A 26796-nucleotide genomic window follows, 5' to 3' on the forward strand; every position below is an offset into this window, starting at 1 on the left:
CACATAAACTCATTAGCACCTCATTTCCTTCTTCTTTCTGTCAATTTTTTTTAATCCTTACCCATGGATAAGTTTATTGATTTTAGAGAGAGAAAGAAACAGGTTTAGAGAGAGAGAGAGAAACATCTATGTGAGAAACATCAGAAACATCAGCAGGTTGCCTTCCATATGCACCCCCACCGGAGATCAAATCTGCAACTTCTTGGGGTACAGGATGACACTCCAATCAACTGAACCACCCACCCAGGGCGTTTCAATTTTTGACATTTGTTCTACTGCCATATTGTGAGGATTCACATTCCTATAATACTTTTGAAATGTTCTCATTTCACTGTAAGGATCAATATTTAAAATAGAGTATTGTAAATGTAACATATTTACAGACATTGTAACTCAATCTATTTTATGTTAAAAGTATTTTAAACTATGTTTCTTAGCATGTTTTAAGTGAAATTATAATTCTTAAATTTTCATATTTTTACAATGTAAAAAAGGAAGAATGAACAAAAGTGCTACAAAAATAGCCAAAATGAACTGAATCTCAAAGGTGTGTTTTGAGTAGTTCACTAAACAACAGAAAAAGGTCCATAATTTAGTGGTGATATTTATGATACATTAACTTTCCTGTAAAAGTAAGTGTGGAAAAGTATCAGAATTCTGAGACAAGAAGAAAGAAAAGTAGAGGACTGAGGGCAGCCGACATTAAAAGTGATGGTAGTAACAGTTGAGGTTTTTTTTTGAAGCAGCAGTCCAGTTTTTTAACTTATTTGTCTTAAAGTAGAGCAAGAGGTCCCTAGTTCAAAACATTATTATGAGACTTGTGCTTGATGATTATCTTCCTCTTTCCTAGACTTATAGCAAAGAAGATGAGTAGCCATAAATAGTAGATCAAAAAGCATATTGTCCTAGTGTCTTTTAACGGAAGGAGAAGAGAGTGAGCCTCTTACAGAAACCCTCAAGGCTGTCCTTACACTAATAAGTATTCAGACTCAGGAATGTCTAATTTTTCTAAAATAATAGGTAATAATAGCTACACTTACGTAGTCATTTAAATTATACTAATTGTGTACCAACTTTGGCCAGCTTCTGTGTTGTTTGCTATTTTAGTATTACCTTATTCTTTCATCACATTAAAAAAGTATTACTTATTTAGGAGCTCATATTTATTAAGAATAGACATAGGATTTGAGATGAACCCAACTGTCTGACATAATGCTGCCTTCAAACTGAAGTGTTCTCTATTTATGTGCTGTATGTTAAAATTAATTTTGTTTATAGGTGAAAGTTTAGTGAGAATTGTCTTTTTGATTTTGCTTTTTGGAAAAAATTTGTGAACAGCCCTTGATGGCTTGTAGACATTCTTATAAATCACAAAGCAAGACTAAAACATGCGCTTGTTAGGTGGCCTTAATACCTTTGTTTTAGGAGTTGAATTTGAAACTACTTCACCAGATGAGCAAAAGTTGATAGATAAGGTAAATTTAATGGGGATTTAAAACTAGATAAAATGCTAAGAAAATGGCCAAAAACTAATGTTCAAATAGGAAAATAGGGAGAGAAAGGGGTATAGGGGCCTTTGGCCTATAGACTAAAATAGAGTTAATGTGGTAATCTGTTAAAATGATAGTAAATTATATAAACAAAAGACTAGCATGGTTTCTGGAACAGAAATTTTCCCGGTATATAGAAATTATTCAAGGACTTGCAGTAGATGTAGAGGGAGCTGGTGAGTTTGATTTCTGAGGTTTTGACAAGATTTTTTTTTAAGGTTAAGTTGGAATTTACAGTGGTTTGGATTAGCTTACATGCACAGTGGAGCACTGAATAAATCCATGGGGAAAACAGACTTCCAGGACAGGTGCTTGAGTCTAATTTGGATATTAAATTTAGTAGAGAATGAAAGTGGAATGTTTCATGGTATTAAGCTCGTATGTGTAATGCATGGTAAAGCCAAGGGAATATATTTCCAGAAATTCTCTTAAAGTTACATGAGAGCACAATCGATAAGTTAGTGTGGTCATGGACAAGTTAAGAGAGTATATTTAAGGAAAAACAACAACTATATTTTTGAGATGATGAGCTCTAAGCTATTGCTTATATTAGGTTGACCAAAAAATTTGTTCAAATTTAGAGTAAGACCTTATTTTTGGTAAATTTTTAAAAATATTTTATTTCTTTGTTTTTTAGAGAGAGGGGAAGGGAAAGAGATAGAAAGGGAGAGAAATACCAATGTATTGTTGCCTCTCACGCACTCTATACTAGGGACCTGGCCCCAACCCAGGCATGTGTCTTGACTGGGAATTGAACCTACAGCCCTTTGGTTTGCACTTGGCACCCAATCCACTGAGCTGCACCAGCCAAGGAGAGTGAAAGACTTTTGTTTTTAAGTATATTTTATTTATTATGCTATTACAGTTGTCCCAGTTGTTCTCCCTTTGCCTACCTCTGCCTGGTACCTCCTTTCCCTCCAGCAATGCCCCCCTCCTTTAGTTCATATTCACGGGTTGCACATATAAGTTCTTTGGCCTCTCCATTTCCTATGCTGTTCTTAACATCCCCCTGTCTATTTTGTTCCTACCAATTTTGCTTCTTATTCCTTGCACCATTTTGACCTTTCTTCCCCTTCCCCCTCCCAGATGATAAACCTCCAAATGATCTCCATTGATTCTGTACCTGTTCTGGTGGTTTCCTTCATTTTTGTTTGATTGTTTTTTAGATTCAGCTGTTGATAGTTGTGAATTTGTTGCCTTTTTAATGTTCATGCTTTTGGTCTTCTTTTTCTTAGATAAGTCCTTTTAACATTTCCTGTAATAATGGCTTGGTGATGATGAACTCCTTTAGCTTTACCTTGTCTGGGAAGCACTTTGTCTGCCCTTCCATTCTAAATGATAGCTTTGCTGGATAGAGCAATCTTGGATGTAGGCCCTTGCCTTTCATGACTTTGAATACTTCTTGCCAGTCCCTTCTTGCCTGCAAAGTTTTTTTTTTTTAGAAACCAGCTTATAGTTTTATGAGAACTTCTTTGTAGGTGACTCTTTTTTTTTTTCATGCTGTTTCTAAAATTTTCTATCTTTAACCTTTGATATTTAAATTATGATGTGCCTTGGTGTGTTCCTCTTTGGGTCCAACTTATTTAGGACTCTCTGTGCTTCCTGGACTTGTATGTTTATTTCCTTCACCAAATTAGGGAAGTTTTCTTTCATTATTTTTTCAAATAACTTTTCAGTGTCTTGCTCTTCCTCTTGTCCTTCTGGAACCCCATGATTCAGATGTTGGCACATTTGGAGATGTCCTGAGGTTCCTAAGGCTAACCTCATTTTTTTTTGAGTTCTTGTTTCTTTCTGTTCTGTTTGAATATTTATGTCTTCCTTATGTTTCAAATCATTGGTTTGGATCCAAGCTTCCTTCCCTTCCCTGTTGGTTCTATGTGGATTTTTATTTATTTCACTAAATGTAACCTTCATTTCTTCCTTTATTATTACTATAATTATTATATTTTTGGCATACTCAATGAATTCTCTGAACATCCTGACCATCAGTGTTTTTAACTACATCTGATAGGTTGGCTATCTCTGTTTCGCATAGTTCTTTTTCTGGGGTTTTGTTCCGTTCTTTCAGTTGGGCTGTATTTCTTTGTCTCCTCAATTTAGCAGCTGCCCTGTGTTTGTTTCTCTGTGTTAGCTAGAGCTGCTTTTATTCCCTGTCTTAGTAGTGTGGTCTACTGTAGAAAAGGCACCTGTAAATTTCATGGGGTAGAGCTTTAGATAATTGTCAGAGGGAGGCAGCCCACTTCACTGCTTTCTTGGTGTGTGGGGAGGGCTCAGAGAGGGAACAGACTTGCCACCTGGCTTCTAGAGGTTCACCTGGCACTATTCCTGTTCCTAGTCACTTCACCCCCTTCCTGTGTATGACTGGCACCCTTCCAGCTGCTGCCCTGGTGGTGAATTCCACAGTGGGTGGGTTTGCGTGTGTTCTATAACCATGCAGACCCTTTAAGCCTTGAAAATGTGGCAGTTTCTTCTGCTGCCCCAGCCCTCACTGGTTTTTACAGCCAGAGGTAATGGAGATTATCTTCTTGTTACTGGAACCCTGGGTTGTGTGATCTGACCTTGGGCTAGGATCGCTGTTTCCCAGGGTATCCCTCCCGATTTTCGTCTACCATATGTGAATGGGGGACTATCTGTTTTACCACTACCTTGCTGCACCACACTGCATCTCTGCGACTCTGCCCCTCCTAACCTGGATGAATGTGGCTTCTTTAAATCCTTGGTTGTCGGGCTTCCATGCAGCTTGATTTTCTGACAGTGGGTATTATTAGTTTTGAGATCTGGTTGTAATTCTTTCTATGGTTGCACAGGGAGATAAAGCATGTCTATCTGCCTTCAACTTGACTTGAAGCCTCAAGACTTTTTTTTTGTTTTTACCAAGAACTTTTGAACAACGTATTCACCATTTGTTCCACTATCTTCTGCTATCTTTCAGGCAACTTCATAATTCCATCTTCCCAAAACTTTTTATCTTTTTGAGCAATGAACTATTCCAGGTGTTTTTTGTGGTGTTTTTTCCAGGGAATTAATACTGTTTTTATTTAGAGAATTTTGTAAAGACTGAAATAAATGTAAATGTCTAGTGCATATGGCATTGACTCAGAACTTCCAGCCAAGCTGTAACAGTTTATGTCTGGTCATCAAAGAAACATGTAGTCTTTTTTTGTTGACTAATTCCAGATTCTTTTCATCGCATGCTGCTTTCAGTTCGTTTAACTGGGAGTAGTATTTGTTGGAATTAATTGTTTGGTTTTCCTAAAGAAGCTCATAATAGAGGACTCCCTTCCATTCCTATGTTATACACAGCAGCACGTTCTTTGAATGAGGACTGGCCTTTGGTGTGGTTGGTGGTGGTTCATTTTGCCTGCCCACAATCTCTTGTGTTCCACATTATTGTAAATTATCCACATGTCATTGCCTGTCCCAATTTGTTTTAAAAACAGAACATTTTTGTTACGTGTAAGTAGAGACTCACATGGAAAAATATGATCAAGAAGGTTTTTTTCACTTACCTTATGTGGAACCTAGATATCAAAGCGATTAACACAACTGAGCTAGTACAAATGATTTTCAGTGCTTGATTTGGACATTTTGAGTGTGTCAGCTATCTCCTGCATGGTATAACATTGACTGTTCTCAGTTAATGTCTCCATATGATTGTCAACCACAACTGGTCTACCTGACTGTGGAGCATCATCCAGTGAGAAATCTCCAGCACTAAACTTTGATAACCACCATTGACATGTTCAGTCAGTCACAGCATCTTCTCCATACACTACACAAATTTTTTTATTCCATTTCAGTTGCATTTTTACCTTTCTTGAAATAATACAGCATAATGTGCCAAAAATACTGCTTATTATCTTCCATCTTCAATATTAAAATGGCTACATAAAAATTCACCAATTTTGGTAAGTTTTTTAATGCACACTGATATGACAGTTGTCAGAATACAGTCTGGCAAAATTATTTCCAGTGAAGTTAAAAACAACTAAGTGCTACTAGAGCCAGTTTACAAAAAAACCTGAACAAACTTTTTGACCAACCCAATAGAACATAGGTAAGAGATGAAGAGTGTCATTGAAGAATTATGCTTATGGCCAGAAAGGCTAATGAAAAGTAACAATGTCATTCTATATATATTTGTAAAACTATAGTGTCTAAACCTTTAATTTTTCTTGTAATTCTCAATCACATACCTTTTAAGAAGGGTATGAGGGTAGGGCAAGGTCCTGAGAAAAGCAGTTGGCATGATCAAGGAGATAGGTGATTCAAAAAAATTAAGACCTTTCTGTTTTGAAAGATTAAGATTCAGAGGAGATAGGGAGAAGTCAGAAAATGAGAATATGGTTTTCTCTCGGTCTTATAATCCTATAGCCAGAAGATATACCATGAAACTTCAGAGAGAACATTATAGGCTACAGAAAAATGATTGCCTCATCATTTGGGAAGAAATGGAAGAAGCTTTAACTGTAAATTTATATGTCCTTGAACAATGTCCTAGAGTTTTTCACATAGCATCAGGTCTTTAACCCAGTGCCATGTTTTAGGTTTTCTAAGATTTAGATTTAAAGAACATGGAAAAATATGTTGGGCCTTGGTGGGTTAGCTAAATTGGTCAGAGCATTATCCCCGTACATCAAGGTCTGTGTCAAATCCCTAGTCAGGGCACATATAAGAAGCAACCAATGAATGCATTAAAAAGTGAAACAACAGGACTTCTGCCAAGATAGAGGCGTAGGTGGAAGCACAGCACCTTCTCCCACAACTAAGTTTAAAAACAACAAAGTTTTAGCAACAAAAACGCAGCCAAACCACAGAAAATTGAACTACACAGAAATCTGACAAAAACGAACCCTTCAGCCAAACCGGTAAGAGCCAGCAGCAGAGCAAGGCCAGGCAGGAAAGATCCACCAGACCGACCTGGGCACTCGACCCAGGTGCACTAGCAGCCTTGGGTGGATCCCAGGTGTGGAGTAGCGGGCAGACCCACTGAGGGCTGATCACGGTCACACATTCACACGCAGATAAACCGGTGAAGGAGCGAGCAGTGAGACTGCATAGGCCCCAGTGGCAGGAAGCAGCAGAGGGAACCACCATTGTCCCTCTCTGACCCCACCCCCACATACAGAGTCACAAACCAGCAACCTGGGTGGCCCCACCCTGGTGAAAAACTAAGGCTCCACTCCTCATTCGTCACAGGCACAAACAGATCAAAACATGGCTCAAGAACAACTGAGAGGCCCTGAGCCAATAAATCTAAGCGACCAAGAAATAGCCAAACTGTCAGATGCACAATTCAAAACACTGGTGATCAGGATGCTCACAGAACTGGTTGATTTTAGTTACAAATTAGAGGAACATATGAAGGCTAAACTAATTGAAATGAGTGGAAATGTACAGGAAACCAATAGTGATGGAAAGGAAACTGGGACTCAAATCAAGGGAGTGGACCAGAAGGAAGAAAAAAATGACCAAACAGAAAAGGATGAAGAAACAATTCAAAAAAATGAGGAAAAGGCTAAGGAACCTCCAGGACATCTTTAAACACTCCAACATCCGAATTATAGGGGTACCATAAGGGGAAGAGGAGCAACCATGAGTGGAAACCTTATTTGAACAAATAATAAAGAAGAACTTCCCCAATCTGGCAAAGGAAATAGACTTCCAGGAAATCCAGGAAGCTCAGAGAGTCCCAAAGAAGGTGGACCCAAGAAGGAACACACCAAGGCACATCATCATTACATTAGCCAAGATTCAAATGAAGGAGAGACTCCTAGAAGTAGCAAGAGATAAGGGGACAGTCACCTACAAAGGAGTTCCCATCAGACTGTCAGCTGATTTCTCAAAAGAGACCTTACAGGCAAGAAGGGGCTGGAAAGAAGTATTCCAAGTCATGGAATCCAAAGACCTACATCCAAGATTGCTCTATCCAGCAAAGCTTTCATTTAGAATGGAAGGGCAGATAAAGTGCTTCTCAGATAAGATCAAATTCAAGGAGTCCATCATCACCAAGCCCTTATTATATGAAATGTTAAAGGGACTTACCTAAGAAAAAGAAGATAAAAAAGATGAACAGTGAAAGGACAGCAAACTTACAGTTATTAAGAACCACACCTAAAACAAAAGCAAACTAAGAGGACAGGTAGATCAGGAGCAGAGCCATAGAAATGAAGGTCACATGGAGGGTTAGCAACAGGGGAGTGGGAGAAGGAGAAGGGGGGAGAAGGTATAGCGAATAAGTAGCATAGATGGTAGGTAGAAAATAGATGGGGGAGGGCAAGAATAGTAGGGGTGATATAGAATCTAGAGAACTTGAGACAGGTGGTCATAAACTACAGGGGGGAATGATGGGGGAGGGGTGTGCAGGGTGGAGGGGAATGAAGTGGGGGAAATAGAACAACTGTAATGGCATAATTAATAAAATATATTTAAAAATAGGGGGAAGTTAAGAATAATGGAGAAGCCAAAAAACTTATATGTACAATCTATGGACATGAACTAAGGCAGGGGGGAGTGGAATGCTGGAGGGTGGTGGGGTACAGGGCAGAGTGGGGATAAAGGGGAGAAAAAAATTGGGACAACTCAAATAGCATAATCAATAAAATATACTTAAAAATAAAGCAAAATTTGAAAGAAAAAAATAGAAGTACAAATAGATAGTTCCAGAATAGCCATGGGAATGTAAAGTACAGTATGGAAATGGAGTAGCCAAGGAACTTATAGGGGTGACTCATGGACATTAAGAATTGTGTGAGGATTGACTGAAGGAATTGGGGGGTTCAGGGTGGAGGGGGAAAGGGAGAAAATTGGGAAAACTGTAATAACACAAGAAATAAAATATAATTAAAAAATAAAATTAATTGGAAAAAAAAGTGGAACAACAAAATGGTGTTTCTCTACCCCTTCCTCTATCCCTCCCTCCCCCTGCTCAAATCAATAAATTATAAGAAAAATGTTTGGCAAACATAGGTCAAGGATAGACTAGGAGTCAAACCATCTTGCTTATTGTTTTGTAGGATCCTCAAACTAAGAACATCAAACTTCAGTACCAATAAATAGAGTTTTATTGGGATGCAACCATCTTTATTCACTTATATATTGCTAATGGCTGCTTTTTGCCCTACAGTAGCAGGGACTTAGAGTCCTGCAAAGCCTGAAATATTTACTCCCTGGACCTTTAATAAAAAGTTGGCTAAACCCCTAGGTTAGACCCACAATATTAGAATTATTTTTCAAGGTAAATAAAATATTGTAGTGACATGAGCAAAGTGTTATATGTATGAAGAGGTACTGAGCAGCATTTTATACTTTTCTGTTACTATGCTAATCCAGTAGCCATTACCCTCCCATAACTATTTAAATGTAATTAAAGTTAAATTTTCATTAATTATTTTACATTTTACAGTATTTATTTGAAAAAAAATCACCATGTAAGTAGACCTGCACAGTTCAAACTCATGATGTTCCAGAATTGGTTATATTGTGTCTCTCTCTTTTTTGGTTATATATCATTATACTCTTTTTTTTCCCCATTTTTTATGGTATTTTTTTCATTACTATTTATTCCCCTTATACTACCCCTCATCCAAGCAATCACCACACTGTTGTCTATGTTCATGATTCCTTTTTTTTTTAACTCAAATCCTCCACCCCTTAACTTACCCCCACACCCCTGAGCTGTCATCCTGGTCTCTGTCTATGAGTCTGTATATATTTTGCTTGTAAGTTCAGTTTGTTGACTCAAGTCCACGTACAAGTGAAATCATATGGTATATGTCATTCTCTGACTCGCTCATTTCTTTTTTTTTTTCTTTTACCACTCAGACTGTATTCTCTTCCTCTTACTCCTCCAAAGGAAGAGAAGAACGATCATCAGGGGCTATTGGCAGTTGCAAAAACAACACCAAAAGCTGGCTTCATGCTCAGGAGAGAACACTGCACCTCCTCGTGGTTTCGGGTGCTCCACATGATCAGAGAAACTTCTCTAGTAACAAACTAGAGAAATGATCCCTGAAAGTATAGTCTTCTGACTGGCTTATTTCACTTAGCATAATGTTCTCCAGGTCCATACATATTGACTCAAAGGATAAAATTTTTTTCTTTGTTTACGGCCAAGTAGTATTACATTGTATAAATGTCCTATAGTTGTTTTATCCACTCATCTACTGATGGACACCTGGGCTGTTTCCAGATCTTGGCTATTGTAAGTGAATATAGCAGTGCTTATGTTCTTTCAAGTTAGTGTTTTGAGTTCCTTCAGTTATAGTCCCAGAGGTAGGATCACTGGGTCAAAAGGCAGATCCATTTTTTATTTTTTTGAGGTATCCCCATACTGCTTCCCACAGTGGCTACACCAATCTGCATTTCCACTAATAGTACAAAAGGGTTCCCCTTTCTCCACATCCTCGCCAGCAATTGTTTGTTGATTTATTGATGACAGCCATTCTGACATGTATGAGAAGATACCTCATTGTAGTTTTAATTCCTATTTCTCTGATGATTACTTATGTTGAACATCTTTTCATATGTCTGTTGCCCATCTGTATGTCCTCTATGGAGAAGTGTTTACAGGTCCTTTGCCCATTCCTGATTTATTAATTGGGTTGTGTTTTTGGTGGGTTTTGGGGGGGGTGTTGAGTTTTGTAAGTTCTTTATAAACTTTGGATATTAATTCCTTATAAGATGTGTTGGCGACTATGTTCACCATTCTGTGGGTTGTCTTTTTATTTTGTTGATGTTTTCCTTTATTGTGAAAAAACTTTTTGGTTTGAGGTAGTCCCATTTGTTTATTTTTTCTTTTGTTTTCCTTGCTTGGGGAAAGATTTCTGATAAAATACTGCTATCAGCATTGTCCAAGATTTTGCTGCCTGTGTTTTCTTCTATGGGGGGCTCTGCCCACAGAGCTCCCATGCCGATGCAGATAAGAATAAGTCTACCAAGGCATCATCTGCTTGGGTAGGAAAGGCTGACCAGTCTCTCAGAGGAGAAAGGCCTTGAGCCTGTTTCTCAATGGGCTTTTATTGGGTTTAGTTTGCATAGCAATACAGGGCATATATGTAAAGCTCATCAATCATAGGCAGTAATGATCAAGGAATAGATAACATTCACAGAACTATAAGGGCTTATTCTGAGTCAGGGTCAGATAGAGTGACGCCAAAGGGCCATAAAACTTTGGGAAACAAATTCTTTTTGTGCTTGGACCCTTGACATTTAAATTGAAGGCATTCTTAGCAAAGCAGGTTCCACAGGATCTTATCCATTTTCTCTTAGGCCCGATTGCCATGCTCCCCACACTCCCAGCCAGGCACCACACATTCTGGCACAGGACTGCACCTGCCTTCAGCATCATTTTAGGCTTAAGTTAGGTGGGGGAAGTAAGGCATCCAAGAGATTAGGAGACTTCTTACAGATAGGATGAAGGCTCAGGCTATATCAAAGCCAAGGGATGAGGGTTTTTTGTCTCTCCTTCATAATTCCCTAACTCCTTCCCTGATGGCCCCTTCGTGACTGTGCCTGTCTTAGGTGGTTCCTTCCTTGAGGAATCTTAACCGTCACTGGCTAACCAGCCATCCTTCAGTGGCCAAGCAAGGTCAAGTAAAAAAGGCAGAGGCTGCGCCCCTACCTGGAGGATAAGTTTTTTCTTCTTAGTGACTTATGGTCCCAAGATCTTTTTACTCAGCCTTAGCCATGGAGGATTATGGCTTCTGAAACCAGGAAAGGCGGTTCCCAACATTCTTCTATGATTTTTATGGTTTTAGATCTGACATTTAAGTCTTTGATCCATTTTGAGTTTATTTTTGTGTGTGGTGTAAGAAAGTTTCATTTTTCTGCACGTGTCTGTCCAGTATTCCCAACATTTATTGTATAAACTTATCATTAGCGAATTTTATATGCTTGCTTCCTTTGTCAAATATTAGTTGATTATAAATGTGTGGGCTTATTTCTGGGCTGTCTATTCTGTTCCATTGATCTATGTGTCTGTTTTTATGCCAGTATTATGCTGTTTTGATTACTATGGCTTCACAGTATAGTTTAATATTATATAGCGTGATTCCTCCAACTTTGATCTTCTTTCTCAGTATCACTGTTGCTACGTAGGGCCTTTTGTGGTTCCATATAAATTTTTGAAATATTTGTTGTAGTTCTGTGAAATACATCATCAGAATCTTGATAGGAATTGAGTTGAATCTATAGATTGCTTTGGGTAGTATGGACATTTCAATGATGTAAATTCTTCCTCCCATTAACATGGTTATGTGCCTCCACTTAGAGGATCTTCTTCAGTGTCTTATAATTTTCCGAGTACAGGGCTTTTACATGCTTGGTTCGGTTTATTCCTAGGTATTTTATTCTTTTCGAAGCAATTGCAAATGGGATTGTTCTCTTCATTTCCCTTTCTGTTAGAGAAATTGTGTTGGCATATAAAAATGCAGCTGATTTCTGGATATTAATTTTGTATCCTGTTTCTTTGCTGAATTTACTTACCAGTCCTAGTAGTTTCTTGGTGGAATCTTTGGGGTTCTCTTTGTACAGTATCATGTCATCTGAAATAAAGTCAGTTTTACTTCTTCCTCTCCAGTTTGGACGCCTTTTATTTCTTCTTCTTGTATGATTGCTGTGGCTAGGACTTTTAGTACTATGATGAATAAGAGAGGCAAAAGTGGACATCCCTGTCTTGTTCTTGATCTTAAGGGGAACACTCATAGGTTTTGCCCATTGAATGTGATGGTGGTATTGTGTTTGTCATATGTGGCCTTTGTTATGTTTAGGTATGTTCCCTCTATTCCCACTTTGCTGAGAGTTTCTATCATAAATGGGTGCTGGATTTTATCAAATGCTTTTTCTACATCTGTTGATATGATCGGGTGGTTTTTATCCTTTATTTTGTTTATGTGGTGAAAAACATTTATTGATTTGTGAATGTTGTACCAACCTTGTGTTCCCAGAATAAATTCCATTTGATCACGGTGTATGATCTTTTTGATGCATTGCTATATTTGGTTAGCTAATATTTTGTTGAGGATTTTAGCATCTATGTTCATCAGGGATATTGCCTGTAATTTTCTTTTTTTGTAATGTCTTTATCTGGTTTTGGAATTAGGATAATGCAGGCCTCATAAAATGAGCTTGGGAGCCTTCCCTCCTCTTAAATTTTTTGAGATAGTTTGTGAAGCTGAGTTGTTAGTTCTTCCCAGAACGTTTGGTAAAATTTCCCTGTGAAGCCATCCAGTCAGGGCTTTTGTTTGTTGGGAGTTTTTGATTACTACTTCAATGTCACTTGGTATGATCTGTCTATTCAGATTCTCTGATTCTTCCTGATTTCGTTTTGGAAGATTGTATGTTTGGGATTTATCCATTTCATCCAGGTTGTCCAATTTGTTGGCATTACTTTGGTGTCAGTTGCTATTTCTCCTTTTTCATTTCTGATTTTGTTTATTTGGGTGCGCTCTGTTTTTCTTGATGAATCCAATTAAAGGTCTGTCAATCTTGTTTATCTTTTCAAAGAGCCAGCTCTTGGATTCATTGGTCTTTTGTTGTTGTTGTTTTAGACTCTATTTCATTAATTTCTGCTCTAATGTTTATCATTTTCTTCCTTCTACTCACTTTGGTCTGTCATTCTTTTTCCAGTTTCTTTAAGTATAAACTTAGATTGTTCATTTGAGCTTTTTCTTGTTTTTTGAGATAAGCCTGTAATGTTGAGTTTTCCTCTTAGGATTGCTTTCCCTGTGTTCCACAGATGGTGAATTGTGTGTTCTCATTTTCATTTGTTTCAAGGTATCCTTTGATTTCTTCCTTGATCTCGTTGTTGACCTAGTAGTCACTGTTTAATAACATGTTGTTTAACTTCCATGTCCTTGTATGTTATTCAGTGTTCTTATGATTGTAATGATTTCTAGTTTCATAGCATTGTGGTCAGAGAAGATGCTTGATATGATTTCAGTCGTCTTAGATTTATTGAGACTTGTTTTATGTTGTAACATGTGGTCTATCCCCCAAAAATGTTCCATTTGCACTTTTAAAGTATGTATATTCTTTTGGGATGAGATGCTCTGAAGACATCAGTAAAATCCATTTAATCCAGTGTGTTTAAGGTCTCTATCTCCTTGTTGATTTTCTGTCTGTAATATCGATCCATCGAAATTAATGGGTGTTAAAATCCCAGACAGTGTGTTTCTGTCAGTCTCTCCCTGTATGTGCATCAAGATTTGCTTTAAATAAATTGCTTCTCCTTTATTGGGTGTGTAAATGTTTACTATGGTTATATCCTCTTGTTGGATTGTTCCCTTCATCATTATGTAGTGTCCTTCTTTGTCTCTTACTATAGTCTTGGCCTTACTAAAATCTATAGTCTTCAGTCTTACTAAAGTATATTTTGTAGGATATAACTATTGCTACTCCATCTTTTTATTCCCTTTCCATTTGCATGAAATATCTTTTTCTGTCTTTTTACTTGTAGCCGTTGTATATCTTGTGATCTGAGGTGGGACTCTTGGAGGCAGCATAGCATGTTCATGGGAATTGTTTTCTTATCCATTCATCCCCTCTGTCTTTTGGTTGGAGCATTTAAGCCATTTACTTTTAAGGTGATTACTGCTAGATACATATTTAGTGCCTTTTATTTTTAGAGTATTTTCCTGTGTCTTTTTTTTTCTTTCTCTTTTTCTTCTTTAACCAATCCCTTTAACATTTGTTGCAATACACATTTGGTGTTAACAAACTACTTTCGTGTGTGTGTACGTGTGTGTGTACGTGTGTGTGTGTGTGTGTGTGTGTGTGTGTGTGTGTGTGTGTGTGTGTTTGGGATGCTCCTTATTTCTCTTTCAATTTTAAATGATAGCCTTCTTGGGTAAAGTAGACTTGATGTAGGTGCTTGCTTTTCATCACCTTGAGTATTTTGCACCACTCCTTTCTGGCCTGTAATGTTTCTGTTGAGAATTCAGAATACAGACTAATTGTTGTTCCCTTGTATGTAACTACCTCCTTTTTCCTTGAATGTTTTAGGATTCTCTCTTTGTCTTTAAGCCTTTCATTTTGATTATGATGTGTCTCAGCATAGTCAAGCATCTCTGGATCCAAATCATTAGGAACTCTTATGAGCTTCCTGGATATGTGCCTTTCTTTCACCAGAATGTTTTTGGTCATTATTTCTTCAAAAAGGTTTTCAATTCCTATTCTCATTTTGGTATTCCCATGATACAGATGTTCTTATGCTTCATTTTGTCACCAAGATTTCTTAAGCTCTCCTTATTCTTTTTAATTTTTCATTGTTGTTGTTGCCGTTCTGCTTGGATATTTTTTTCTTTGTTGTATTCCAAATCACTGATTCAATCCTCTGCTCCATCTAACCTACTATTTACTCCCTCCAGTGAATTGTTTATTCCAATATATTGTTTATTTCATATATTGCGTTCTTTATGACTGGTCCTCTGTAATGGTTTCTGTGTCTTTTTTCATGCTGTTGAGTGGTATTTTAATTATTACTCTAAACTCTCTGATAGATTTCTTTTCTTCATTTCATCTAAGTTCTCCTTCTAGAGGATTCTCTCATTCTTTCATTCAGGGCCTGTTTCTTTGTCTTTCCAATTTGGCTGCTGCTTTGTGTTCCTATGTCTTAGGTAGATCTTCAAGACTGTGGTTTAGGCCTGTGTCACACCCTGCCTGTGACTGGCCCAGGGCAACCTATTTGGAGCTATCAGTGATCCACAGTTTGTGGCTCCCTTTGCTGAGGTTGGATGTGTGCAGGAACAACCAGGCTGTCCACCAAGGTTGGCTCTAACCAGCACCGGGCCTGGATAGGGTCAGCTCAAGTCTCAGAGTTCCCAGAGATCCACCTCTGTCTAGACTTTCTGTTAGGCTTAAAGAGTGAAAGTCTTCACACTGTATTCCTTAGCAACAAGGCTTAAATACCACAGGGTAAGGCAGAGTAATTCCTGAGTCAGGGCTACTCCTTCACCTCAGGCGTATTCCACTTGGAGGGGAGTGGTCTGCCTGGGAAAGATGGCTCGGGCAGTATGGGGAATGACCCAGCAAAGGGATCCTGGATCCTGGTGGCTGTACTAAAAGAACTAAAAGTTCTCTCCCCAGAGCCACAGAATATATTTCTATTCAGGCATATTGTAATGCTTATCTTTTTAGCTAAAATGACCAATGATATAGTCTTGAGTATTTCATGCAAAGAGATACATTTTCTTTATGTGCTTGAGATAGTGTTGCCATTTCATTTGAGTAGAATTTTAGAGGTTATATATGATACTGTTTTCAGTTCTCTATATAAAGACTAATGTCTTGTTTTCTGTCTTACAACATGAATCTTGAATAAGCATTTTATGGCATAACCAGGGGTATCCAACCTTTTGGTATCTTTGGGCCACACTAGAAGAAGAGTCGTCTTGGGCCACACATTAAATACATTGTGACATGTAATTACAAAAAAAAAAGTCTTGCAGTGTCTTAAGTAAATTTATGAGTATTTGTGTCAGGCCACATTCCTAGACATCCTGGGCTGCATGTGGCCCGTAGAGCACAGGATGGACACCCATGGGCCATAAGCAGTGTAGTTTGGGCATTCCCAATTGTGAATATTATAAAATGTATTTGGTTTTATTTATTATTAATAAAGTACTTTGTAAGTGTTAACTCGTCAATACCCCAATGAAGTAAATACTGTTATCCCCATTTTAATGATTAGAAAATTGAAGCACCCAAAGGAAACTGAAATTGTTAAATAACTTGACCAAAGTCACATGAATAGTAAGAGGTAGAACTGGAATTTGAACCCAGGCAAACTGGCCCCAGAGAGTCTGTTCTTTTCTTTTCCCTGTATGTTTTGCTGCTTTTCCCATGGCAATGTATTATTTGTTTTTTGTGTTATACATCAGACATCTTGTCTTGCTTTGGAATGTTAACAAGTATAAGAGGACAGCTGATAAAACTAGTGAATGAGATCAAAATTACAGATATGGCTCTGTGCCATTCCAGGGAGCCTCATGATCAGTCACAGACTCCAGTAGCAGCCATAGCAGGCTAACTCTATAAAAATAACTTGTCCCAAATACAGAGCTCATTTTTAGTTGTTCTTGATTAGCACACAAATTATTCACTGTCCTCTTCAAGTAAAGAATTCTGTCATGAATAAGAGTAAACCTGAAATGAGAGAGTGGGTATGTTTTGAGTTCTTTGGAGAAAAAGAACCTGAAACACACCCTGAAGAAATTTTGGGAGCTTCAGTGGGAAGGTGTAGTTTTAAATTAGCCCATATTTCCTAGGAAGCTAATACAGCTTTTTTCCCCCTTTCCCATTGCTGAACTTGATCTGGTAAATTTCTTTGCTGTTATTACCATGTATCAGCATTCTCAAATTGATTAAAGGAGCCCTCCAAAATTAGCTCATTTTGTCACTGTCCATTTCCTGTCTGCTTAAGAGTATGCAAGGGCATGGGATTGTATTTCCAGTTTAATTGATATAGAAAGTGCTTTACTACTTGGTAGCATGTCTTCATTGCATTGAGAATGTTTTAAAAATTGTTTTAAAAGTAAATATTGTTTTTGTGCTTCAGAATGAAATACTGAGTTTGAAAACCAGGTTTTTATAAATATATATACTGATATGATAAATGATTTAGTTAAAATATTTAATTTTTTAGAAACCTTAGAACTTAAAAAGCATTTAGAAAATATTGGAGACATTTACACCTCTAATAATTCAGCTTTGGTGTAATTTGAATACATATAAATCTCACTTGGTGAGTGGTTTTATAAGAGAATTGTTTAGAGTGGGTTGGATATCATAAAATTTCACATTTCAAACATATCAAATTCTTTTTAAATCCCAGACTTAAGGTTTGATCTTCAGTTGTTTATATTCTGATTCTGTGTTTCCTTATTTTCAGGCTGAAATAGAGCTCTTCGTGAACAGGCTTGACTCAGTGGAATCAGTTCTTCCTTATGAATATACAGCGTAAGTTTTTCAGCTTGGTTTTTTAATAAAATTCTATGCAACTCATCAGAATTTCATACATTTAGAACTTTATATGCCCCACAGTTACAAATAAATTCATATGCTTTTAAAAATGTGTGGCTAAGTGGATTGAGTATCAGCTTGCAATCCAAAAGGTTGAAATGTTGACTCCTGTCAGGGCACATGCTTGGGTTATAGACCAGGTCCCTGGTTGGGGTGTGTGAGAGGCAGCTGATCAACATTTCTCTTGCACATCCATTCACATCATTGTTTCTCTCCGTCTTTCTCCCTCCCTTCCCCTCTCAAAATAATAAAATCTTTTTTTATAAATAAACATCAATGTTGATATAAATTTTAGAATAAAAAAAATGTTCATGTCCTGGAAACATTTTTAAGTGGGCATTCTTTATTATTATAATGTAAAATGTGATCTTTTTATGTCTCTTTGCAATGCAATAGAAGCATGAACTAAAAACAATGGATTTCCTTTTTCATCTGGATAAAAAAAAACATTGTTTCCTTTAAATTTTTTAATAATAAAAGCTCAAGCTCACACATTTTGAAACAAAATCCTTCTGTGCCACATAATTGGTCCCCAGAAATAATTACTTTAATATCTGCTCCTACATTTTTATCTGCATAGTCTAATGTACATAACCCCATTTATTTATACATTTTAAATGAAATAGACTCATACTATTATATATGATTTGCATCTTGATTTTCTCACTGAATCTGTTGTGGGTATCTTTTCACGTTATACACAACTACTTCAGTCTTTTTAGTAGCCTTTTTTAATTCCTTTGTGGAGATTTTATGTAGTCCATATATCATTTATGTCACTGATTCTATATTTCTGAACAGTTGATTATTTTAATTTTTTTATATTATAAAAATGTTGCATTAATATCCTTTATTCATTTGATATGGTGTGTAAAACATAGTTCTTAAATTTTTGTTGGCTTCTAAATTTCTCTGGCATCTAAGACTTTAGAAAAAAAATACTTGTTAACTGTTGCAGACACTGTCCAGCAGAGTTCACCTGTTGTGGTTGACGATGAGAATCAATGCACAGGCAACAACAACCCTGTGTGGAAAAAGGAACAGGCACTACTACTCTCTCAAGGGGAGAGCACCTATGGTGGCACTCAAGAGGGGAGCGCCCCGACCCTTGCCTAGACAGGCTTTTATTGTTTTCCTTGGGTTTTACATCAAAGAAAGATTTATTATGTCACACAGAGCATTATTATCTATATTCTAGGTACAATCAAGGAAATAGAAATAGCATGCACAGGGGGATGGCAATGAGCTCATTAGCTCTGTCCTTGGGAGAGCTCACACAGGTTTTGGGAGTTACCTTGAGGATAAACAATATACATTTGTTGCTTTAGACCAGGGTGAGGGAGTTTTAGCAAGAGCAAGCCGTAACAGTCTGTAAGTATTTTCTAGGCCTGATTCAATGGATCTCTCATTTGGGGCCTTCCTAGTCCCAGTTTTTTATCATCTTCCTCTTAAGAATCTAACTAATCTATAGCCATCACAGTGCTGGTCTGAAGTACTCCCATATTATTGCAGAGTGAACACAGAACTGCCTCTTAATTTTTTAATAGCAAAATTAAAAATAGGCTGTAATGTTTTAATAAAACCTTATTAAAATCTGGTTAGTAATACAAAGGAATTAACACAGAGAGAAACTTAAGGTTGACAGGTAATGACTTTTCCACCACTCCATTCTCAGAGGGTTTGTCTAGCCGTGCTTCTCACACTACTAGGATGTGTTGTCCAGTGTATCTGGATGAGGCAGAAACCCACAGAAAATTGACATATATTTATTAACTAAAGATTAGGATTAGAAATTTATGACAAAAGGAAATAAGTTATGTAAAATTCACTTGAAGAATAAGGATGTAAATTCTTTTATCAGTGGAATGCATAAAAATAAATTATAATGTATCATTTTTTAAATTCTATAATTTACATGTCAATAAAAGTATTATTTAGAAATAAAAACATTCTAAAGCATAATTTGCAGATGTTTTGGGGTTTTTTGTTTTGGGTTGATTTGGTACATGGAACTTGGAGTATGAATATATTTCTTATTCATCTGTTGGAGGTACTGTAATGATCAGTACCTAATCTACCCTCAGGATTGCCTAGGAGTTCATTCCATTGTTTCCTTCTATCTTTAAAAACTTAAATATCTTTTCCCTCAGGTTTGACTTTTGCCAAGCATCTGAAGGAAAACGTCCATCCGAAAATCTTGGTCAGGTACTATTTGGGGAAAGAATTGAACCTTCACCATATAAGGTTTGTATTTACTGTTGTAAGTTATTTAACTGCATTTTTTTCCTTACAGAAAATCCAGAGATAACTTGGCTCTCATAGCTAAAGAGGAATTCATTTCTCCTTTGCATTCTGGAATAGTTTCTTAAAGTTACAGTTTAGAAGTATCCCTTCCCTTCTCAGGATATGTCATGATAAATTTGTCTTCACAAAAACTCATACAACCAGTATTACAAATGATAAGGTGATAGCCTAAAGGACAGTGCTCAGACCCCCCACCTCACCTTACAGAGGGACCTGGAACCCAGCCTGTAGTTGTGAAAAGTTGCCCCAGTTGCTCCACATCTCCTTCCTGTCTTTGTGCATAGTGTCCATAGACTCTCTGTGTTAGCAAATACAGCACTACTTGGATTTCTTCATTGGATTCTTGGGAAGCTAACCTTTGTATTTTGACCATTGAAAGTGTGTTTGGAACATCTTTGACATACTTTTAGGACACTAGTTAAACTAATCTAAACTAAATTATTCTATCCTTTAAATCTATAATAGTATCTTTTAAGCCAATTATCCTTCTGCATTTCATATTCCCCAGCTCATTTTATATCTATTCTGCTGCTACACAAAGAGTAATGGTCTCTTTTAGAAAAAGTAAGTTGGTTTACAATAACACCGTATTGCCATATAATAAAATAAATAGTACAGAAGAACATAAAATGAAAACTAAGTATCCCACTCTTCCCCCAGTTTCACATCAGTTTCTCAGTTATTCTTTCCTGACATTTTCCATACACTTATAAGCATATAAAAAAAATGAGAGATGTTGTACACAGTGCATTTTTCCTTTAATTCTCTACATTGGGCATCTGTTCAAATGTGCACTCCTTTTATTGGCTTGACCCCAGGTTTTATTTACCAGTCTGACAGCTTCTTTTGGCTTCACATTCTTCTCTTCTATGGCTTAGACCCCATGGTTAGCTGCCTTCCCTGCTTTCTCACTAAACACCCTCATCTATCTCTCTTGGCACCTGATTACTGTGAGCATCTGTCTAGCAAATCCCCAGGCCTAGATTAATCCCATTGGCCCTCTTAACTCCCTCTGGCACTGTACCTACATCTGAAGCTCTGGGAGAAAAGACCCATAATTGTGTACATTTAATCCACTGTAAGTTTACAGTTTTAAACTATACATATATCCTCTTAAAATATTCTTATTTAAGATTTTCTACCCTAAAGATGATAGTACTTTTTAAAATTTTATAAAGACAACAGATTTGAAGGCCTAATGGGATGAAGTCCCTGGGAAAGATGGAACTCAAAGTGTGTGCACATATTGAGTAGGACAAGCATAATAATTGTGTAACATCTCCCTGATATGATATTTTCAAAGATTACTTTAGAACTCATTTCATTCTCTTTTATAGAAGAAGGTAAATTTCAGGCATATTTATTAAGTAGTAAGGTTAATTTAAAAATAGTCCTCTGGTCCCTCAACCCTGTCTTTCTGAGTATCTCTTGGCCTTGAGAAATGATGGAAGGGAGAAAGAACATTCATAACACCTTTAATGAATTTGGGTGACAGCAGGTCTCTAGTAGTAAACAGTCCTTAATAGCAGTCAGCATGGAAGACCAGCAAAATATTCAAACCCATGGAGAAGTTTTTTCCCTTTGGGGCAGACTTTAAAGGCAGATTACTTAGTGGGATCCCATTTTAGTTTTGTCCTAGAAATTGAGGTAAAATTGATCAAGAGAAGTATTTTAAAATGGAGAAAGATATCCACCTAACATTTTCCATGAGCTTTCTAGAATTTTTTAAGATCAAGGTTGTGCTAAAACAAATTCTTTAAGCCTTGTCTTTAAAGAGACAGAGTAGGCATTGCTTAAGACTAAGGCATAGGTAAATCAAAACATCGGGCTAAGAGATCAGATTTTTCCCCAAGCCAGCTATAAATGTGTTGACTTACATCTTTTCAGTGTTGATTCAGTATTAACTTTAGTATTGATTCTTTATTAATTATATTTTATTTATACTACTTCAGTTGTCCCAATTTTCCCCCTTTGCCCCCTTCCCCCCGGCCTACCCCCACTCCCTCAGACAATTCCCACACTTGTCTGTGTCCATGGGTCATCCCTTATATAGTTTTTTGACTACTATATTTTCTGTGCTGTACTTTTACATCACCATGACTCTTCTGTAACTACCATTTTGTACTTAATCCCTTTACCTTTTTCACCTGTGGCCTCAACTACCTTCCTATCTGGCAACCATCAAAACGTATTTTGTATCTGTGATTCTGTTTCTATGTTGCTTGTTTTTTAGTTTTTTAGATTCAATTGTTGATAGATATGTGTTTATTGCCATTTTATTGTTCATAGTTTTTATCTTTTTCTTAAAGAAGACACTTTAACGTCTCATACAATACTGGTTTAGTGCTAATGAACTCCTTTAGCTTTTTTTTTTTGTCTGGGAAGTTCTTTGTCCTTCAATTCTAAATGATAGCTTTGCTGGGTAGAGTTACCTTGGTCCTTGCTTTTCATCACTTGGAACATATTTTGCCAGTCCCTTCTAATCTGCAGAGTTTCTGTTGAGAAATCAGCTGGCAGTCTTAAGGAAGTTCCCTTGTAGGTAACTACCTGATTTTCTTTTGCTGCTTTTAACATTCTCTCTTTGTCTTCCCTAACTTGGTGAAGGAAATAGACATATAAGCCCAGGAAACTCAGAGAGTCCCAAACAAGATGAATCCAAAGAGGCTCACACCAAGACATCATAATGAAAATGCCAAAGGTTAAAGACAAGTGGTATTGATTCTTTCATCTTTATTTTCAAAGAATTTTGCCTTATTTTAAATCTATAGTAAAAGCAATGGTAATAGCAAGTAACAAAACAAAACCCCAAATCTGCCTTGCCATCTTTTATCTATGATTTCAGTGGAGGTCCGAAAACAACAGTGTAAGACATTGAATGTGGTATGTGAAGCTGTAGCCACATTTCATAAGTCATAAACTCTCAGGTCTAACCACTCATTCACTCGTTCACTAGTTGACCCATCTGTTAAATGCCTTTCATGTGCCAAGCACCATGGTAGGTGTGGGATATAGCAGTGAACAAGACAAAAATCTCTGCTGTGGTGGATCTTATATCCCAATGGTGAGAGATAAACAAAAGGATTACTAAAATATATAGTATATTAATTGCTCATGTAAAAAAACTATTGGAAATAAATTAAGGAAGGTGGTTGGAGAATTTTTAATTTTAAATAGGCCAGAGAAGGTCTCACTCAGGTGACATTTGAGCAAAAAAACCTGAAGCATATAAGGGAGTGAGCTATGTGAATATCTGTGGGGAAGGTGTTCTAGGTAGGCGAGCAGCAGATGCCAAGATCCCCAGATGTGAGCTTGCCTTGCGTATTGAAGGTAAAAGAAAAAGTTGGTACAACTTAAGCAGGTGAGCAAGATAGGGAATAATAGGAAATGACAGCAAAGAAGTAATATGACTACATCATATAGTGGCTCATAGGCCACTCTAAAGACTTTGGCTCTACATCAGAGAGAGATGGTTAGCATCGGAGAATTTTGAGTCAGTTTAGAGATGTAACAGGATCACTAGAGTGGTTGTGTTGAGAATAGATTGTGGGAGAGAAGAGAAGCCAGGAGACACCTTGGGAGGCTCTCACAATCATTAAGATATGTATGACCTGATAGTGGTTCAGCTTATGGATGCAGAGGGGTAGGGGTTGTGAAGTGGTCAGAATCTCAGAAATTGGCTATACTTTGAAGGTAAGTCCACCAGAATTTGCTGAGGAATGGGATGGGGGGGTGGGTGTTGGAGTTTCTGTTTTCTAACATGGGAAAGCCCGTGGAATGAGCAGGTGTGAGGGGAAGGGAAAGAGTTTTGAACATAGTAAGTATGAAGTATACGTACATTAGGCATCGAGTAGGGATGTTGAGATAACAGTTGAATATATGTATCTGGAGTTTGGAGGAGGGGCTCAGCCTAGTATCAGTGTATAGATGGTATTTAAAACCAGGAATTGATGAGATCCCCAAAAGAGTGGGTATAGATAGTGAAGAGAAGAATTACAAGTACTGAGCCTTGGAGTACTCTGTGTTAATAGGTCAGGATGATGAGGATTAAATAAAGAAACTATCTCTTAGGATCGTTGGGAAGATTATGTGAGATAATAAATAAGTGTTAATTATCATAACTAAATGTCATCTTTGGATTTGTTATTTTCCTTCACAATTAAACACACAATTGACTTACCTAAACCCAGTGAGCACTGGATTGAGGTATAAGATATGCCACTTTTGGCATAATTTACAATGTCTGTTTCTGCTTAATTTAAGTTTGACACCTATTCCTCTGTTTCCTTATGATGTATACTGTTGTTTTTTAATTTCCATTCTTTAAAAAGGAACCTGTAAGGTTTATATAAGGTTAAAAACATTAAGTAATTGCACAAATACTGTATATTTACAGAACCTGTAATGCAACCAGAATGAAACTCTTGGCTGATAAATGGCAGCAGTGGGCCCCAGTGGAAAAGCTTGTCAGTAGTTGCACAGAAACTGGTGTAGGGATTTTAATAAGTTATATATAAAAAGATGGACTACTTAGAAGTGAAACATATGTAGATGATTTTTACTCCTGTAATGAAGTTCAGATTTTTTTAATGTAAACAATTATGAACTCTATATAGTTATTTTAGTTACAGCCTTTAGAATACTAGGAAATATGTATTTTTTCTTTTTTAAATTTATTTATTTATTGTTCAAGTACAGTTCTCTTTTACTCACATCCCAGCCCACCCCCGCAGTGCTCCCCACCTCCCTCCCATTTCCCCCCAACCTTAGTTTTTGTCCATGTGTTCTTTATACTTGTTCCTGTGAATCCTTCCGCTTTTCCTCTGAAATTCTCTCCCCTCTCAGAAATATATTTTTTAAGTTAAGACCTAAATGAATCTTGATAAATTATACATTATATAATTATATATATGTTATATATATTCACTACATATATAAATGTTGTGAATATCATTATTTTTACACACATGAAATAAATCCTAAACTCTAAAATTGGATTCATCCTTAATGGGTTTTTTAAACTTTGGTTTAAAAAGTTAATCAATTTTCGTTTCAACTCTATTAGTAAATTGATTAGTAAATCAATTTTTGTTTCAACTTTAGATCCCAAAAATCAACAAATTATTTCAAATGTGAGTAAAAAAACCATGTTTATCCTGATTTTAGACATCCAAATTTGACTTGTAACATCACAGTTTATATTATTCATTGTTGAATCTCCATTGCCTGGCTGGAGGGAACACTAAACATATATCCACATGACGAATATAGGTACATAAACACTTGTCTGCTTATTACTATAATAGAAAGCCTTCAAGTCCATAATTTCTAAAACATTGTTGGGAGACATTACTATAGAGAAACTGATGTTCTATTTTATTCTGCATGTAGGTTTTGTTTGTTTGCCTTCTAGGACTCATTTACATTTAGAAGGTAGGTTGACTGAAGTACTCAAAAAAAAATAAGAACTGTTACTTATCTAAAGGAAGATGATAATTTTTTAATTAAAAATTTTTTGTTGCATTTATTGGGGTAATATTGGTTAGATGATAAGGTTTTAGAGAAACAGTGACTTCAAGTTTGATTGACAAATTTGATTTGAGCTATGACAAATTTTTAAATGTCATTGTCAATATTAATACACTTAAGTAATTAATGAGACCAGTATTTTAACTCTGGATATTTTTGCTTAATTTGCTTTCTACTTTCTTTTAATACAGTTTACATTTAATAAGAAGGAGACCTGTAAACTTGTTTGTACAAAAGTATACCATACAGAGAAAGCTGAAGATAAACAAAAGTTAGAATTCTTGAAAAAAAGCATGCTATTGAATTATCAACATCACTGGTAAGATATGGAGATTTGGGATTTTTGACTTCTCCCTTTTCAAGATGAAACCATGTTTCACTGAATGTATAAATTATTTCATTGACTCTGTAAAGTATAACATATTAGTTGATTTACTTTTTTGTTATTATTAGAAACATGAAAGAGTGACTTTTTCTTGAAAGAGGATTGCTGAGGTTGACAGCTTGAAGTAGTTTCTCTTAATGTGCTTAGGTTACTTTAATGTCTGGTACTTGTTTTGATACATAGAGCACTTCTTTTTTTTCATATATAGTTAACAGGAACATATATATGCCTTGGGGAAAGTACCTGGATCGGTCTTCTAGAAAAATACTGTTATTTTGTATTTGTACACCATGAGAAAGACCATTGGAAAACCAAATTTAACTTTTGTTTGATGTTTGATAAATAGCATCTACTTCAAATAAAATATTTCTATTTTATGTATACTGTTTTTTATATCATAAACATGGTATAATATTAACAAGATTTTTACCAGTTTATGTTATAATCAAAAGCATTTAAAAAGCATTTCTGCTTCCATAGTAGTATTTACTTATTATACAGTATACAAACTATCAAAACCCAACTTTTCAAATAACAACAGTTGTTATTCTTCTGTATGTTTGCCAACAGATGTCTCTATTATATGTGGGTTTGTTGTTTATGTGTTTTGCCTCTTCTAAAAAGTATAAGGTGCTGCAGCTGGTGAACAGGATGACTATCTTCATGAACTTCTTGAATGTCTGTCCCATCAGTATCTAAGATTGACTCATTTGCCCACACTCAGAGAGGTTAGGAACCATAGATCTGTTTGGACGTGACCAGATCTTGTGGCTTAAATAATATGATTGGAATAACTCATCTCCTTTTGCCCCCTCAGTTCTTTTCCCTCCTCCTTTTCCATATACATAGATCAAAAAAGTCATAGAGAGGGGCCACCTTTGGTCAGATATCCATTCATGTCTGTGAACACCTTTGATCTGTGATTAGGGGGAGTCACTCTGATTCCCTGGCTAGTACACACCCAAACCACACAGAAATGAGTTTCTCATAGGAGAGTTCTGTTAGAAGGAA

The 26796-nt window shown here is 36.6% G+C and overlaps 1 protein-coding gene and 1 non-coding gene across 3 annotated transcripts in view; one reads left to right on the plus strand and one right to left on the minus strand.

The window, feature by feature from the left end:
- TM9SF2 (transmembrane 9 superfamily member 2) overlaps positions 1–26796 on the plus strand; it is an 87495-nt gene that overhangs the window by 13422 nt on the left and 47277 nt on the right. For both annotated transcript variants that reach the window (XM_037154840.2, XM_037154841.2), the window contains exons 2-4: positions 17440–17507; positions 19721–19814; positions 25592–25719. In XM_037154840.2, the coding sequence (XP_037010735.2) occupies positions 17440–17507; positions 19721–19814; positions 25592–25719 (290 nt within the window). The remainder of the gene's footprint in view (positions 1–17439; positions 17508–19720; positions 19815–25591; positions 25720–26796) is intronic.
- LOC119056470 (small nucleolar RNA U3) lies at positions 9366–9576 on the minus strand. The gene has a single exon (XR_005083888.2). It is a non-coding gene; the product is annotated as a small nucleolar RNA U3 (small nucleolar RNA).

The sequence above is a fragment of the Artibeus jamaicensis genome, unplaced genomic scaffold, assembly GCF_021234435.1.
Source record: "Artibeus jamaicensis isolate MK-2021 breed Jamaican fruit bat unplaced genomic scaffold, CSHL_Jam_final contig_3197, whole genome shotgun sequence".
NCBI classification, from domain to species: domain Eukaryota; kingdom Metazoa; phylum Chordata; class Mammalia; order Chiroptera; family Phyllostomidae; genus Artibeus; species Artibeus jamaicensis.